General features: G+C 40.9%; 1 protein-coding gene and 1 long non-coding RNA gene across 4 annotated transcripts; one reads left to right on the top strand and one right to left on the bottom strand.

Moving 5' to 3' along the window:
• Nucleotides 1-3,938: 3,938 nt before the first annotated feature.
• On the bottom strand, nt 3,939-6,037 carry LOC121898055. The gene is made up of 3 exons (XR_006096343.1): nt 5,660-6,037; nt 5,263-5,471; nt 3,939-4,455 (listed from the first exon to the last, which is right to left on the bottom strand). It is a non-coding gene; the product is annotated as an uncharacterized LOC121898055 (long non-coding RNA).
• pdcd2l (programmed cell death 2-like) lies at nt 5,423-11,153 on the top strand. Of its 3 annotated transcripts, none has more exons than XM_042412938.1 (3): nt 5,423-5,499; nt 8,363-8,831; nt 10,179-11,153. In XM_042412938.1, the coding sequence occupies exons 1-3, from the start codon at nt 5,488-5,490 to the stop codon at nt 10,781-10,783; spliced, it is 1,086 nt and encodes a 361-aa protein (XP_042268872.1). In that variant the 5' UTR covers nt 5,423-5,487; the 3' UTR covers nt 10,784-11,153. The 3 variants fall into 3 exon arrangements, with proteins under 3 accessions (XP_042268872.1, XP_042268870.1, XP_042268871.1); XM_042412936.1 differs by lacking the exon at nt 5,423-5,499 and adding an exon at nt 8,048-8,120; XM_042412937.1 differs by lacking the exon at nt 5,423-5,499 and adding an exon at nt 8,048-8,120 and having other exon boundaries at nt 10,182-11,153.
• Nucleotides 11,154-11,391: the final 238 nt, after the last annotated feature.

Genomic DNA, 11,391 nt, shown 5'->3' on the forward strand with positions numbered 1-11,391 from the left:
CTTTATTTCTAGCAGTAGTTGTGTGATCTACTTTTTTATTAGCCCTGACTCATAATTTGACTATAGAGCTGCTATGTAGGTCCAGAAGAAGTGTGTCTGTCGTCCTCCTGTTCTGTTTGTCAATAAAGTTTTTTTTAAAAATGAATGTAGAGCTCCACTAATCAATATATTTCCTGTTAGAATTGAATCTAATGACTCTTCAGTTGGAATAGTCATCTGTTGATGAACCCACAGAGAATTATCACCAACTTCAATATGGACATGTTATACATCATTAGATCGATAAGATTCTCCACAATTCAACCGTTCAGATCGTTTTACGGAAACAATGACCACCAAAGAGTAATTCATTCAGATTTACCAGCATGGTAAACAAAAGAGACAAAAAAAAGGGGTGACTCCCTACCTTTGAAGCGGACATTAAGTCCAAATATGTGTCCATTCCTCGATTATTTATATTCCTTCAGTCCGTAAGGATCCATCGATCAAAAAAATCAAAAGGATTTTTCTTGTAATTAATCCAACCTGTAAATATTGCTGTGTGAAGTCCATTGCTAACTGTCTGCTGACTTCATTTGTCAAACAAAAGATGCACTTCTCCTGACTAAAAAATATTTTCTTTTCATTACGTTGCTGCCTACAAAATGAGTGTCCCTACCTTTTTCAGTTTAGTTTTCACCCTGGGACAGCCCCTTAAGTACTGCAAGTGCTCCCAGTTTGGAAGGCCAATAGGCTGTGGCATCTCATCTTTGACGCCACTGTAGGTCATCAGCTGAAGATAGTGGTTCTGACTGGGAGCCTGACTGTAGGCCAAAGCGGCAACACTCCTCTTCTGCAGCAACCAGCGCCATCTCCCTTGCTGGGTCGGGGGACGCTGCTTCCAGCACATCCACTGCTGGACTTTCACATTCCCGTGCTGCCAGAGGCGCTCAGGGTAGAGGCAGGACACCCAGTGCATCAGGCTCTCTTCATGCCCCCCAAACAGCAGAACGGCAGTGGCATACTGTGGATAAAGAGGAGGTTGAACCTGCTCTACTGGTCTCCATGCCAGTAAAACAGCCTGGACCGCAGCAGGGGACCAGGGTTGCTCGCAGTCCATTGCAATTCTTTAGGCTGTTCTTTACAGATCCTGTGCTTAGGACTTTGTTGGCAAACACCAATGCATATTGTGCGAAGGAACAAGAAGGGAAGAGAGGAGCATGGTGCAACATCACCATCAGTGACATGTTCTCCTTCCTTGCTTTGGTGATTTACATGGGCTTGGTGAAGTGCTCTACACTGGTGGACTTCTGGAAAGGATCTCGACTCTACAGTCTTCCATTCCCCTCCTCTGTCATGTCACGGAAAAAATTCTTCACCATTTGCTGTGCTCTGCACATAAGTGACACCAAAGCTGATGAGGAGAATGACACCAAGAGAGGGACATCCGGATACAACCGTCTTGGCAAGACAAAGCCCCTCTACAACCAAATTGTTGAATCATGCAAGTCACACTTCCAACCTGGTCAGCATATTTCAATTGATGAGCGAATGGTAGCATCAAAGGCGAGGATCTCAATCACACAGTACATCCCAGTCAGGCCTACAAAGTGGGGATACAAGCTATTTGTACCGGCTGATTCCAACTGTGGCTACACATTGAACCTTTTCCTGGACTTGTTGAAAAAGAGGATCGGGGCTTGTGGTACTGTTTGTTCCAACAGAGTTTGTTTCCCGAAGACCAAGGCCAACGATTTCACCAGGGTTAGTCCTCGGGGCACCATATTTTGGATCAGGGACAGTGAAGTGCTTTTTGTGAAGTGGATGGACACCCAAGAGGTCCTCATGCGTTCCAACATCCACAAGGCCTTCAATGGTGATACAGTCCAAAGGAGAGTAAAGACAGCTGGGAAGTGGGTGCAGACTGATGTCCTTGTTCCAGCCGCAGTCAAAGACTACAACCAGCACATGGGGGGGGGGAGTTGACCTGTCTGATGCTCTCATTGGGTCCTACAGTGTCATGCACAAGATCCGGAAGTGGTACAGGACTATTTTCTTCCATTGCTGTGGTATACAGACACATTCTCCACCAATAAACCCAGAAGGAATTCCAGGAGGCCCTTGTTGAGAAGCTTGCAGACCACGGCTCTGAGTCAATGTCTCAAGCTTCTAGCAAAAGATACATTGCACCCCCTAACCCAGCAGCTTCACAGAAGCTGCAGTACTTTGCAGAGGGACTTGATGTGCCTAAATGGAACTGCAGGTAGAAGGAACTGTATGCTCCACCACCAGAAAATACCAGTTGGCTGCGTGTCATGTGATGTGCCCTTGTGCTTTGTGGCACAAAGGGACTGTTTTAACACCTGGAGCACACTGAAAGGTCTGTAGACAATGATCAGAACGCCAGGACTGCCTTGGATCATTCAAATATGACTTATTATAGACGAGCACCAAAAACTATTTTCAGCCATGTTTGAACTGATGCAGTTTAGGTTGTGTTTTCACCACATGCTAAGAACTCTTGTGCATTAGTCACAAATTGTTTTACTGTTTACATTTGTTGGTGACATACAAATAAAGCAACCAGGTCACCAAACTCACCACTGACGTTGTGATATAATGCAAGAGCTCGAAGAGAGAGAGAGATTATTTATATGATTTAAAAAAAGGATGGGATATGTAGTATGATTACGTTTTAACTGTTCGTACTGTTGTTTTGATTGTTGTTGTTTTACGTTAGTGGATGTTTCAGGTTTTAGTTGAATTTATTCTGAGTCCGAGACTTATTTCCACTGTGGTCCTTAGCAATACAGAATTAACTTAAATGCCATACCAATAATGCAAGCTGACATTTAAAAATAAACTGAAACATTGAGAGAAATGCCAGTGGTAAGAGTGTACCCCCCTTTAACCAATCCTGCTCTATGGTGAGAGAAATTCACCAAAATAAATAAATACGATTCCTATTCCTGTGAGATATCCTGTTTATTTCTTTAAATCTGTAGACTAAGAGTTTGTTTTTCCTTCGCTCTGCTGGAAACTTTCATCTGACCTTCCAGAAAACTCAGTTTTAATTTCACAGCTAGTTTGTCTCATTAAACGATTTGAGTTTGTAGTTTTCTTCCTTGAGTTGAAGTATTGTTATGTGAAACAGAGTCTGTGGGTCGAGACCTAATCTCGATAGTGACCTCACTTAGATTTGACAGAATGGGTGGCTGGCTTGGTTGTTTATTTCACTGAATGGAGTAATCTGTTTATATTGACTTTTAAAGAGAGAATGCACATGGGTGCTGATGAGAAAATGTTTTTTTGACTGAACTTTTTTTTTGCTTGTGTCCAGGTTGTGTGATGAGCGAAGACACCTAGAGGGGTCTGGGGGCATGTCACGTCAGCCATCTTGGATCTCGTGCGACGTCATCTCGCCAGATCACGTCCACCGTCTTAAGGTCGCGTGACGTCATCTGGCCAGATCTCAGCTGCATGATCTGATGAACTGATCTGGGAAGCTCTTTGGTAATTTACTGCTGGTGCTAATGTCTCCGTAGCACTTTGTTATCTTGACGACGCCATAGCGCAGATTCACTGTAAACAGTAAGCTTTATGCTACATTCAGTGAGTGATAATTCTATGAGAATGTTGGTGGTTTATGGTGATAGGCTGCCCCCTGTTTGTTTGGTGCAGGTGGCCAAATCTTACATATTGCAACTTTTAAAATGTCATAATATAAAAAATGTCAATCACTGTTTCCCAAATCCCAAGGTGATGTCTTCAAATGTCTTCCTTTGTCTTAAACAACAGTCCACAACCAAACATATTCAGTTTACTGTCATAAAAGAAACCAGAAAATATTCATATTTGAAAAGCTGGAACCAGAGAATTTTAAATATTTGCTTTAAAAATGACTCAAAACAATGAACCAATTATCAAAATAGTTTGTGATTAATTTTCTGTCAATCAACTAATCAACTAATTATCAAAATAGTTGCCATTTAATTTTCTACCGATCAATTAATTGACTAATCATTGCAGACCTACACTGATCACAGGTTTGACTTACAATACATTTTTTAATCTATTAGACTTCAGTTTTGCTTTTATTATTATTTTGGGTATTTTTGCCTTTACTTGTAGTAGATGTGAGTGTATAAATAGACAGGAAACAAGGGGAATGTGAGGGCACACTCTGTGTGTCTTAACCACAAGCCCACCGGGTCTCCGCATGTTTAGTTTTGGGTCTTAATTTTACTCAACAACTGTGTAACCAGGATTCAAAGTTTCTATCTGAGTGACCTAAAAAGCTCAGAACTGAACAGCTTTACCTTTCCAGGGCCAAATCACAGACGCCATCCTGCAGAAATCTGGAGTTGAATGTAATATCAATATGATATTAATATCAAACTTAACAGCAAACAGAAACACCAACCTTTTTTTCACCGACACGGAGCGGCACGAACCTGACACACTGGATTAGTCTGGCTGTCAAAGGCAAAATACAGCAGGCGATGTTTACCATCACCGGCACACAGAGCTGCAGAATAATTATTAAAATGAGCTCACAGTGCCTGAATTATCACATGTCAAACTCCAAAGAAGAGTATTGCACAGGATGAAAGCGTGAAAAGTGAGAAGACATCAAATAAAGGGCAAGAAATACAGCTTTACTGAGTCTTGAGAAATGATTTAATAAAAATTAAAATACTGTCCTTCATGAATACTGGTTTTAATCAGGGGAGGGGCCCGACCCCTAGGTTGGGAACCACTGGACTAAACTAGCTAACTATATATAAAGTAGTTGAAACTAGCTCCACCTCCAGCAGCTACAACAGTAACATGCTGCTCTAACACTGATGCTTCACTATTAATAATCTAATGATGTCATATATAATAATATATCAGTCAGAGGGACCAAACCACTACTTTTACTGCAATACTTTAACTACATCAAACTCATAATACTTATGTACTTTTACTGCAATACTTTAACTACATCAAGCTCATAATACTTATGTACTTTTACTGCAATACTTTAACTACATCAAGCTCATAATACTTATGTACTTTTACTGCAATACTTTAACTTCATCAAGCTCATAATACTTATGTTCTTTTACTCAAGTAGGATTTTTCATGCAGGACTTTTGCTTGTAATGGAGTATTTTTACATTGTTGTATTGGTACTTTTACTCAAGTAAAGGATCTGGATACTTCTTCCACCACTGCTTCAGAGTATTATTTTGCAGTATATATATCTGCAAACACACACACACTACAGTTTTTACTCACGCATGCATCAACGCTGTCAGTCAGCAGGTGCAGGGGAGCATCTGCACTCAGGTACTGTCCGGCCGTCCCTGAGGAGGCGACTGCTTTGGAGCTGTGGGCCGCGTAGATGTGCGTCTATTCCGGGCTAGAGGAGCAGACGGTCAGGATGGTCCAGGCCAGCAGGGCAGCACCCACGGCCGTGTATGTGCGGGGCCAGCAGGGAACCGCCGCTGGAACGAGAAAGTCATGACGGTGAAGGTAACGGAGGTTTATGGTGCGAGATAACACGAAAACCGCTGTTTACACTATTTAAATGCCACATACTGGTGTTGGTTACATATTATGCGGCTAAAACTGCCCGATGGTTCAATATAACATGTAAATCGTAATTTAGTTGTGGCAGTTTCTTTTCTTTTACCTTCTCCTGTAACGTTTTTCCTGTAACGCCAACGTCACGTTACTAGCTGGAGTAGTAACGTTAGCTACCCAAACACCCATAAACCGTCACCGTCAGAGTTCGTATATATATAGACATATTTAAAATAAATGGGTCATCATGCAAATTGTTTTCCAGCTCCGTTTTCATTCTTCAAGTATTTTCGAGCTTGTGGAATTTTGCTGAACTGACTACATTGATCAAGAAGTGAAAGCTAATTGATCGTTTCATCGCATCCTCAGCGCGCAGAAGCTGACCGTTAACGTTACGCCTCCGCCATTTTGGAGTGAAAGCGATTAACTATTATCAAAGAACTTAGTGGCGCCAGAGAAACATCCCGCCTTCAAAGTGCCATTCAAAAGTAAGACAAATTTCTTTCTATTATATCGTCACATATTTAAAAAGGAAAATTAGGGATTTTTCCTACCTAGATCCTATTTTTCCATCATTTTCTATCTAAGTGACTAATGGGGTCAACGACTTTTGAAATTGGTCCAGTATTGAGCGAGAGCGCTTCAGCCAGATAATAGGGCTGTAATATAATCCTCTGGAGAAATTACGCCCACCAGTGTGAATCCACAAAAAGTGCTTGTTTTTGCCACTGACATGCTCAGATTGTTATTTTAAGTGTCTGACAACATTATAGAAAGGATCCTTACAGAGAAATGAAATGTTTTTTCTTTACCTTTCGCTTGATCCAGTCTGTTTGTTATTGTGCCTAACCAAATCTTGCGCGATGATAAGTCTCGCGAGAGTTGACACAAGTGTAACTTCCATCACTCAGTCAGTCACGGGAGGTTACAGGGCTGGTAAATTTTGTAAATTCAACAGGTGTGTAATGTTCTTTATTGTTGTGTGATCTAGTAAACTTTTTATAGAAGGTGTTATGACCCAATTTCTGTACTCTCTTTTTTCTAACAATACAATATATTAATGAATGTTGGTGACGTAGATTCTAATATATGGGATGATGAATCTGATATAATGTGTACGGTTGATATTTGTGATGCTTTTGGTGTGTTGTTTTTTTTAAGTATGGCTTTCTTTTACTGCTTTTTTCTATACTATATTGAATTGTTAGTTGTTTTGGGATGTTTATCACCCTGGGCGGCTTGGATGGTTGACCACAGCTGTCATCATAGAGCCTGTCAGCCTATTGGTGTGTATGATGTATAAATATGGATGTGTTTTCCAATTTTACAAATATTCTGACCTGACGAAGATAAGTCGGATCGAAATGTTGTCATCATTAAATATTTGTGGCTTGGAGTAAGTTAGCAGACATGACCTTTTTTTCAGAATACAACTGACTTCTTTTGAAGACATTTACAAACAAAACCAGAATCAGGTTTGTTGCCAAGCAGGTTTGCACATACAAGGAATCTGCCTTGGTGTTGTGGTGCATCAGTCAAAACCATACACAAAATTAAGTAGTCCTAAATGATATGAAAAAGAAAGTAAGAATTTACAATTTAAAAAAAGATGTAAAATATATTCTAAGTGAGAAGAATTGCTACAGGTTTAAATTTTAAATTGAGGAGAATGAGATGAAATGTACAAAATATTGACCAGGAGTAAACAGTATATGCAGGTGCAATTAATAATAATAATAATAATAATAATAATGATGATGATGATGATGATAATAATGATGATAATAATAATAATAATAATAATAATGAGAAGAAGAAGAATGCAAATTCAAGGCTTTAAAAAATAATTAATTTTGATTTTTCAAAATTGAAAATTTACATACGTATAAAAAAAACAATATGTAAGAAAAGTACAGAGCACGTATGTAACAAAGGTAGCCAAGTTAAAATTGAAGAAAAAAAAAAAACATGAAAAAAAACAGTACAACTGCAGAGAGGTACTGTTGGGACCATCAATAGGGAATTTATATCATAGCAAGTTAAAACATAATTACATTATGAACTTTGATTTACACAGAGGCAGTCAATAAAAATATAATTAATAGAAAGTCGCCAAGAATTGTACAATGTTTTACCCTTGTTTCTCAACCAATATGTAATTTCTTTAAAGAACAGGTTCAAAATGATTTAAGTCAGTCTTAAAACAACAGTCAGGTGTCCAAATGAACAGTGAAAGAGGTTTTCCTTGCTGTAATCATTCGTCTTGTTCATACTGGCTATTAAAAGATCCTTCAAATGTGCTTTCAACGTAAGTGATGGGGGACAAAATCCACAGTGCAAAAATGTATCTAAAAGTTTATCTGAAGCTAATATGAAGCTTCAGCGTCCAAATGAGTCAAATCAAGTAGATATCGTTCAACGTTACAGTCTTACTAATTTAATACTTTAAGTGGTATTGATACTTTTACTTAAGTAAAGGATTCTTCCAACACTGCAGGTCACAGAATATGATGGATGGATACCAAATACGGTGTAACACCGGTCTTGACACGCCGGGCTGTAGAGTTCCGGTGGGAACCTTTTTCATTCTCGTTTACAAATGTATATATAAGCTTCAAATTGTTTTTCCCGTCTTGTCACAGCTGTGTGGTTCGTTTTTTATTTATTGCACTATTTTGCAGCTTGTTTGCATTTTTACAACACCGCAGTTATATATTTTACTGGCGGTTATATTTTGATGACGGACCTCTGACGCTAAAGTTCCCTTCCGGTTGGTGTTTCCAACATGTGAGAGATGTCTTCTGCTACCCAGGAGGTGACTCTGATCGGTCTGTGTGATGGGGAGCTGGACTGTAAGAAATACCAGTCCTCATATCTGACCAACAAAGTCGGCGGTCAGCCGGACTGGTGGCCGGTGGTCCCCCGGCAGCCCCCCCGCTGTGGCCGCTGCGGAGCCCCGTTAGCACAGGTGGTGCAAGTGTACTGCCCGCTGGAGGCGTCCCCCTACCACAGGGACCTCCACCTGTTCGCCTGCCCGGGTGCTGAGTGCAGCGGCAGGGCAGACTGTTGGAGGGTGCTCCGCTCTCAGTGTCTGGAGACTGAGGTGACGGCAGCTCAGACATCCAGCCGGCCCGCCCCGGCCCAGGAGGCGTCTCTGTCGGCCACTGACTGGTGTGAAGCCGCTGATGACTGGGGGATGGAGGAAGGGGATGATGGGTGGGGAGGAAGCTTGAAGAAGGAAAGCCAGGTTCAGGAGAAGGCAGCAGCTCCCGAGACAGAAGGTAAGGTTGAGCAATATACATATTTTATACAAAATTGGTGGTAAACTATTTAAAGTCCTTCACCACTCAAAAATGTGTTTTGCTTATTCTAACTTCAGTTGAAAGTTTGAGCCTCGCTTTTTTGTGGAAAAATCATATCAGACACAAATAATTATTCCAAGCAGAGTATTTTTATGTTTTAAAACGTATCTGGAGGGGAACTTTAAAGGACAGGTTTACAGTTTTTCAAGTGTGTCTTAAAACAGCAGTCAGGAGCCCAAATGAACAGTGAAACATGTTTTTCTTGCTGTAATCATTCCTCCTGTTCATACTGACCATTAGAAGATCCCTTCATAATGCATTTACAATGGAAGTGATGGAGGACTGTGGATTTTGTCCTCCTTCTGTGCAAAAATGTATTTAAAAGTTTATCTGAAGCTAATATGAAGCTTCAGCATCCAAATGAGTCAAATCAAGTAGATATCTTTCAACATTACAGTCTTTTTAGTGCCAAAGTTCCTCTTTTTGTTACTATACTTCCACCGCAGCTCAACAGGGAAACACTGTCCGAGGAAACACAAAGAGGGAATCTGATGCTAAAAAGACTGTAAATGTGTCAGATATCCACTTGATATGACTAACTCAGACTGCTGAAGCCTCATATAAGCTTCACATCTACTTTTAAATGACTGTGTGGACACACTGTGGATTTTGGCCTCGATCACTTCCATTGAAAGCACATTTGAAGGATCTTTTAATATCCAGTATGAACAGGAGGAATGATTACAGTGAGGAAAACCTCTTTCACTGTTCATATGGACACCTGACTGTTGTTTTAAGACACACTTGGAATATTGTGAATCTTTCCTTTAAGTTAAAGCTGCATTAACATTTATCACCACTAGGGAGCAAAAAAACACCAAAACAAACTGACACACAGTTTATCAAGTTGTTAGAGTTAATATACACAAACATGCCTACATTATATTTACTTTCCTCTGGAAATCACTGTATTGATCTTTCTTGAAAAGCATTAATACATTTAGAAATAATTGGCAACTATCTCAATAATTGATTGTAGATTAAGTCACTTTTCATTCTCTGGTTCCAGCTTCTCAAATATGAGTTTTCTCTGTTTTATATCATTTTAAACTGAATATGTTCAGGTTTCAGACTGTTGGTCAGACAAAACAAAGACATTTCAAGACGTCCCCTTCAGCTTTAGGCAATTATGAGCATTTTTTCATTATTTTCTGACATTTATAGACTAGACTGAGCTTGTTTAGAGGGTTAATGACAATGTAGGAAATCATATCATGATATACATCTGCTAGAAGGTCTCATATTATTTTTTCCCATATTGCTCAGCAGTCAGTGAGATGGATGTCAGCAGCAGACTTCAGGATCTCTGTCTGGGAGGATCACAGGAAGACGTTCCCGTCTTCCGTCCGTTCTTCATCAGTGTGATGGAGGAATCGGATCTGTGTGGAGAGGAAGGCGACCTGGAACACGCCCAGAAGCTGCTGAGGGAGTACGAGAGGAGAGAGGGGGTGACGGTAGGAGAGGTGGAAGGTGACGAGGGCGGCGGGGAGGAGAAGTACGAGAAAACCAAAGCCCGACACGGAGACGCCGTCTTCTCCAGGTTCATGAAGAAGATCTCGCTGTGTCCTCAACAGATCCTGCGCTACTGCCGCGGCGGGAAACCTCTGTTCATCTCCGAGCCGCCGTCCAACCTGGCTCAGGTGGTGTCGGCGTGCGGCTCCTGCGGAGGATCCAGGACGTTTGAGCTGCAGCTGATGCCGGCGTTGGTCAGTCTGCTGCGGGGGAAGGACGGCGGCGCTGAGGTGGAGCTGGAGTTCGGGACGGTGCTGGTTTATACCTGCACCAACAGCTGCTGGACGGCCGGCTCACACTCACCTGTGGAGGAGTTCTGCTTTGTTCAGATGGACCCAGACCAGCAGCTTTTTAAATGACTGGAATGAACATTAGTCTTATTTTGCTTTGTGCACTAAAATTGAAACGAAGAAAGAAGAAAGAATCTAAAACCGAATATGATTTCTGAGTTTTCAAAGAATCTAAGAAATCCCCCGATTAAATCACATCCGTTGTTTTACACGCTGTGCAGAGGAAGTCTGACAGAGCCGAAGATGTTAAAAGAGCAGATCGACACTGAATCACAGACGGAAGAAATATGCTGCTACAGGTTTTAAACTTTAAACAGGAAACACACCCAATCAATCACACAAGAGAAGAAGTGAAAGAATAAATTTGGAGCCAAACCAACAATGAACTGATCTACTAACAAGTATTGTGTGTGTATCCAAAGCCTGATATATTTTATTCCTCTGTTGTTGTCCAAAAACTGTTAAAAAGTGAGTCACACCGCTGCACTGGGTGACATGTTCCTCTGTTGTGAAGAGTTTGGTCACGTTAGTTTGTTTAGAAACGGCTCCAAAGACTAATAACAGCGTCATGTTTGTCTGGAAAGTAGTTCTGTAAAAGGAAGACACCATTTAGCATGTGCAGGAACACTGTTTTGTTTACACCTTCGCTAGCTTGTTGTGCTACGTATCACAACCTC

Source organism: Thunnus maccoyii, chromosome 5, assembly GCF_910596095.1.
Source record: "Thunnus maccoyii chromosome 5, fThuMac1.1, whole genome shotgun sequence".
NCBI classification, from domain to species: Eukaryota; Metazoa; Chordata; class Actinopteri; order Scombriformes; family Scombridae; genus Thunnus; species Thunnus maccoyii.

What these genes read in the sequence shown, in the direction of transcription:
- pdcd2l (XM_042412936.1), top strand. Translation starts at nt 8,058, where the DNA reads ATGATGGATGGATACCAAATACGGTGTAACACCGGTCTTGACACGCCG. An exon ending in CGCCGGGCTGTAGAGTTCCG is followed by an intron (nt 8,121 to 8,362) that starts GTGGGAACCTTT and finishes TCTGCTACCCAG; the next exon opens with GAGGTGACTCTGATCGGTCT. An exon ending in AGCAGCTCCCGAGACAGAAG is followed by an intron (nt 8,832 to 10,178) that starts GTAAGGTTGAGC and finishes CATATTGCTCAG; the next exon opens with CAGTCAGTGAGATGGATGTC.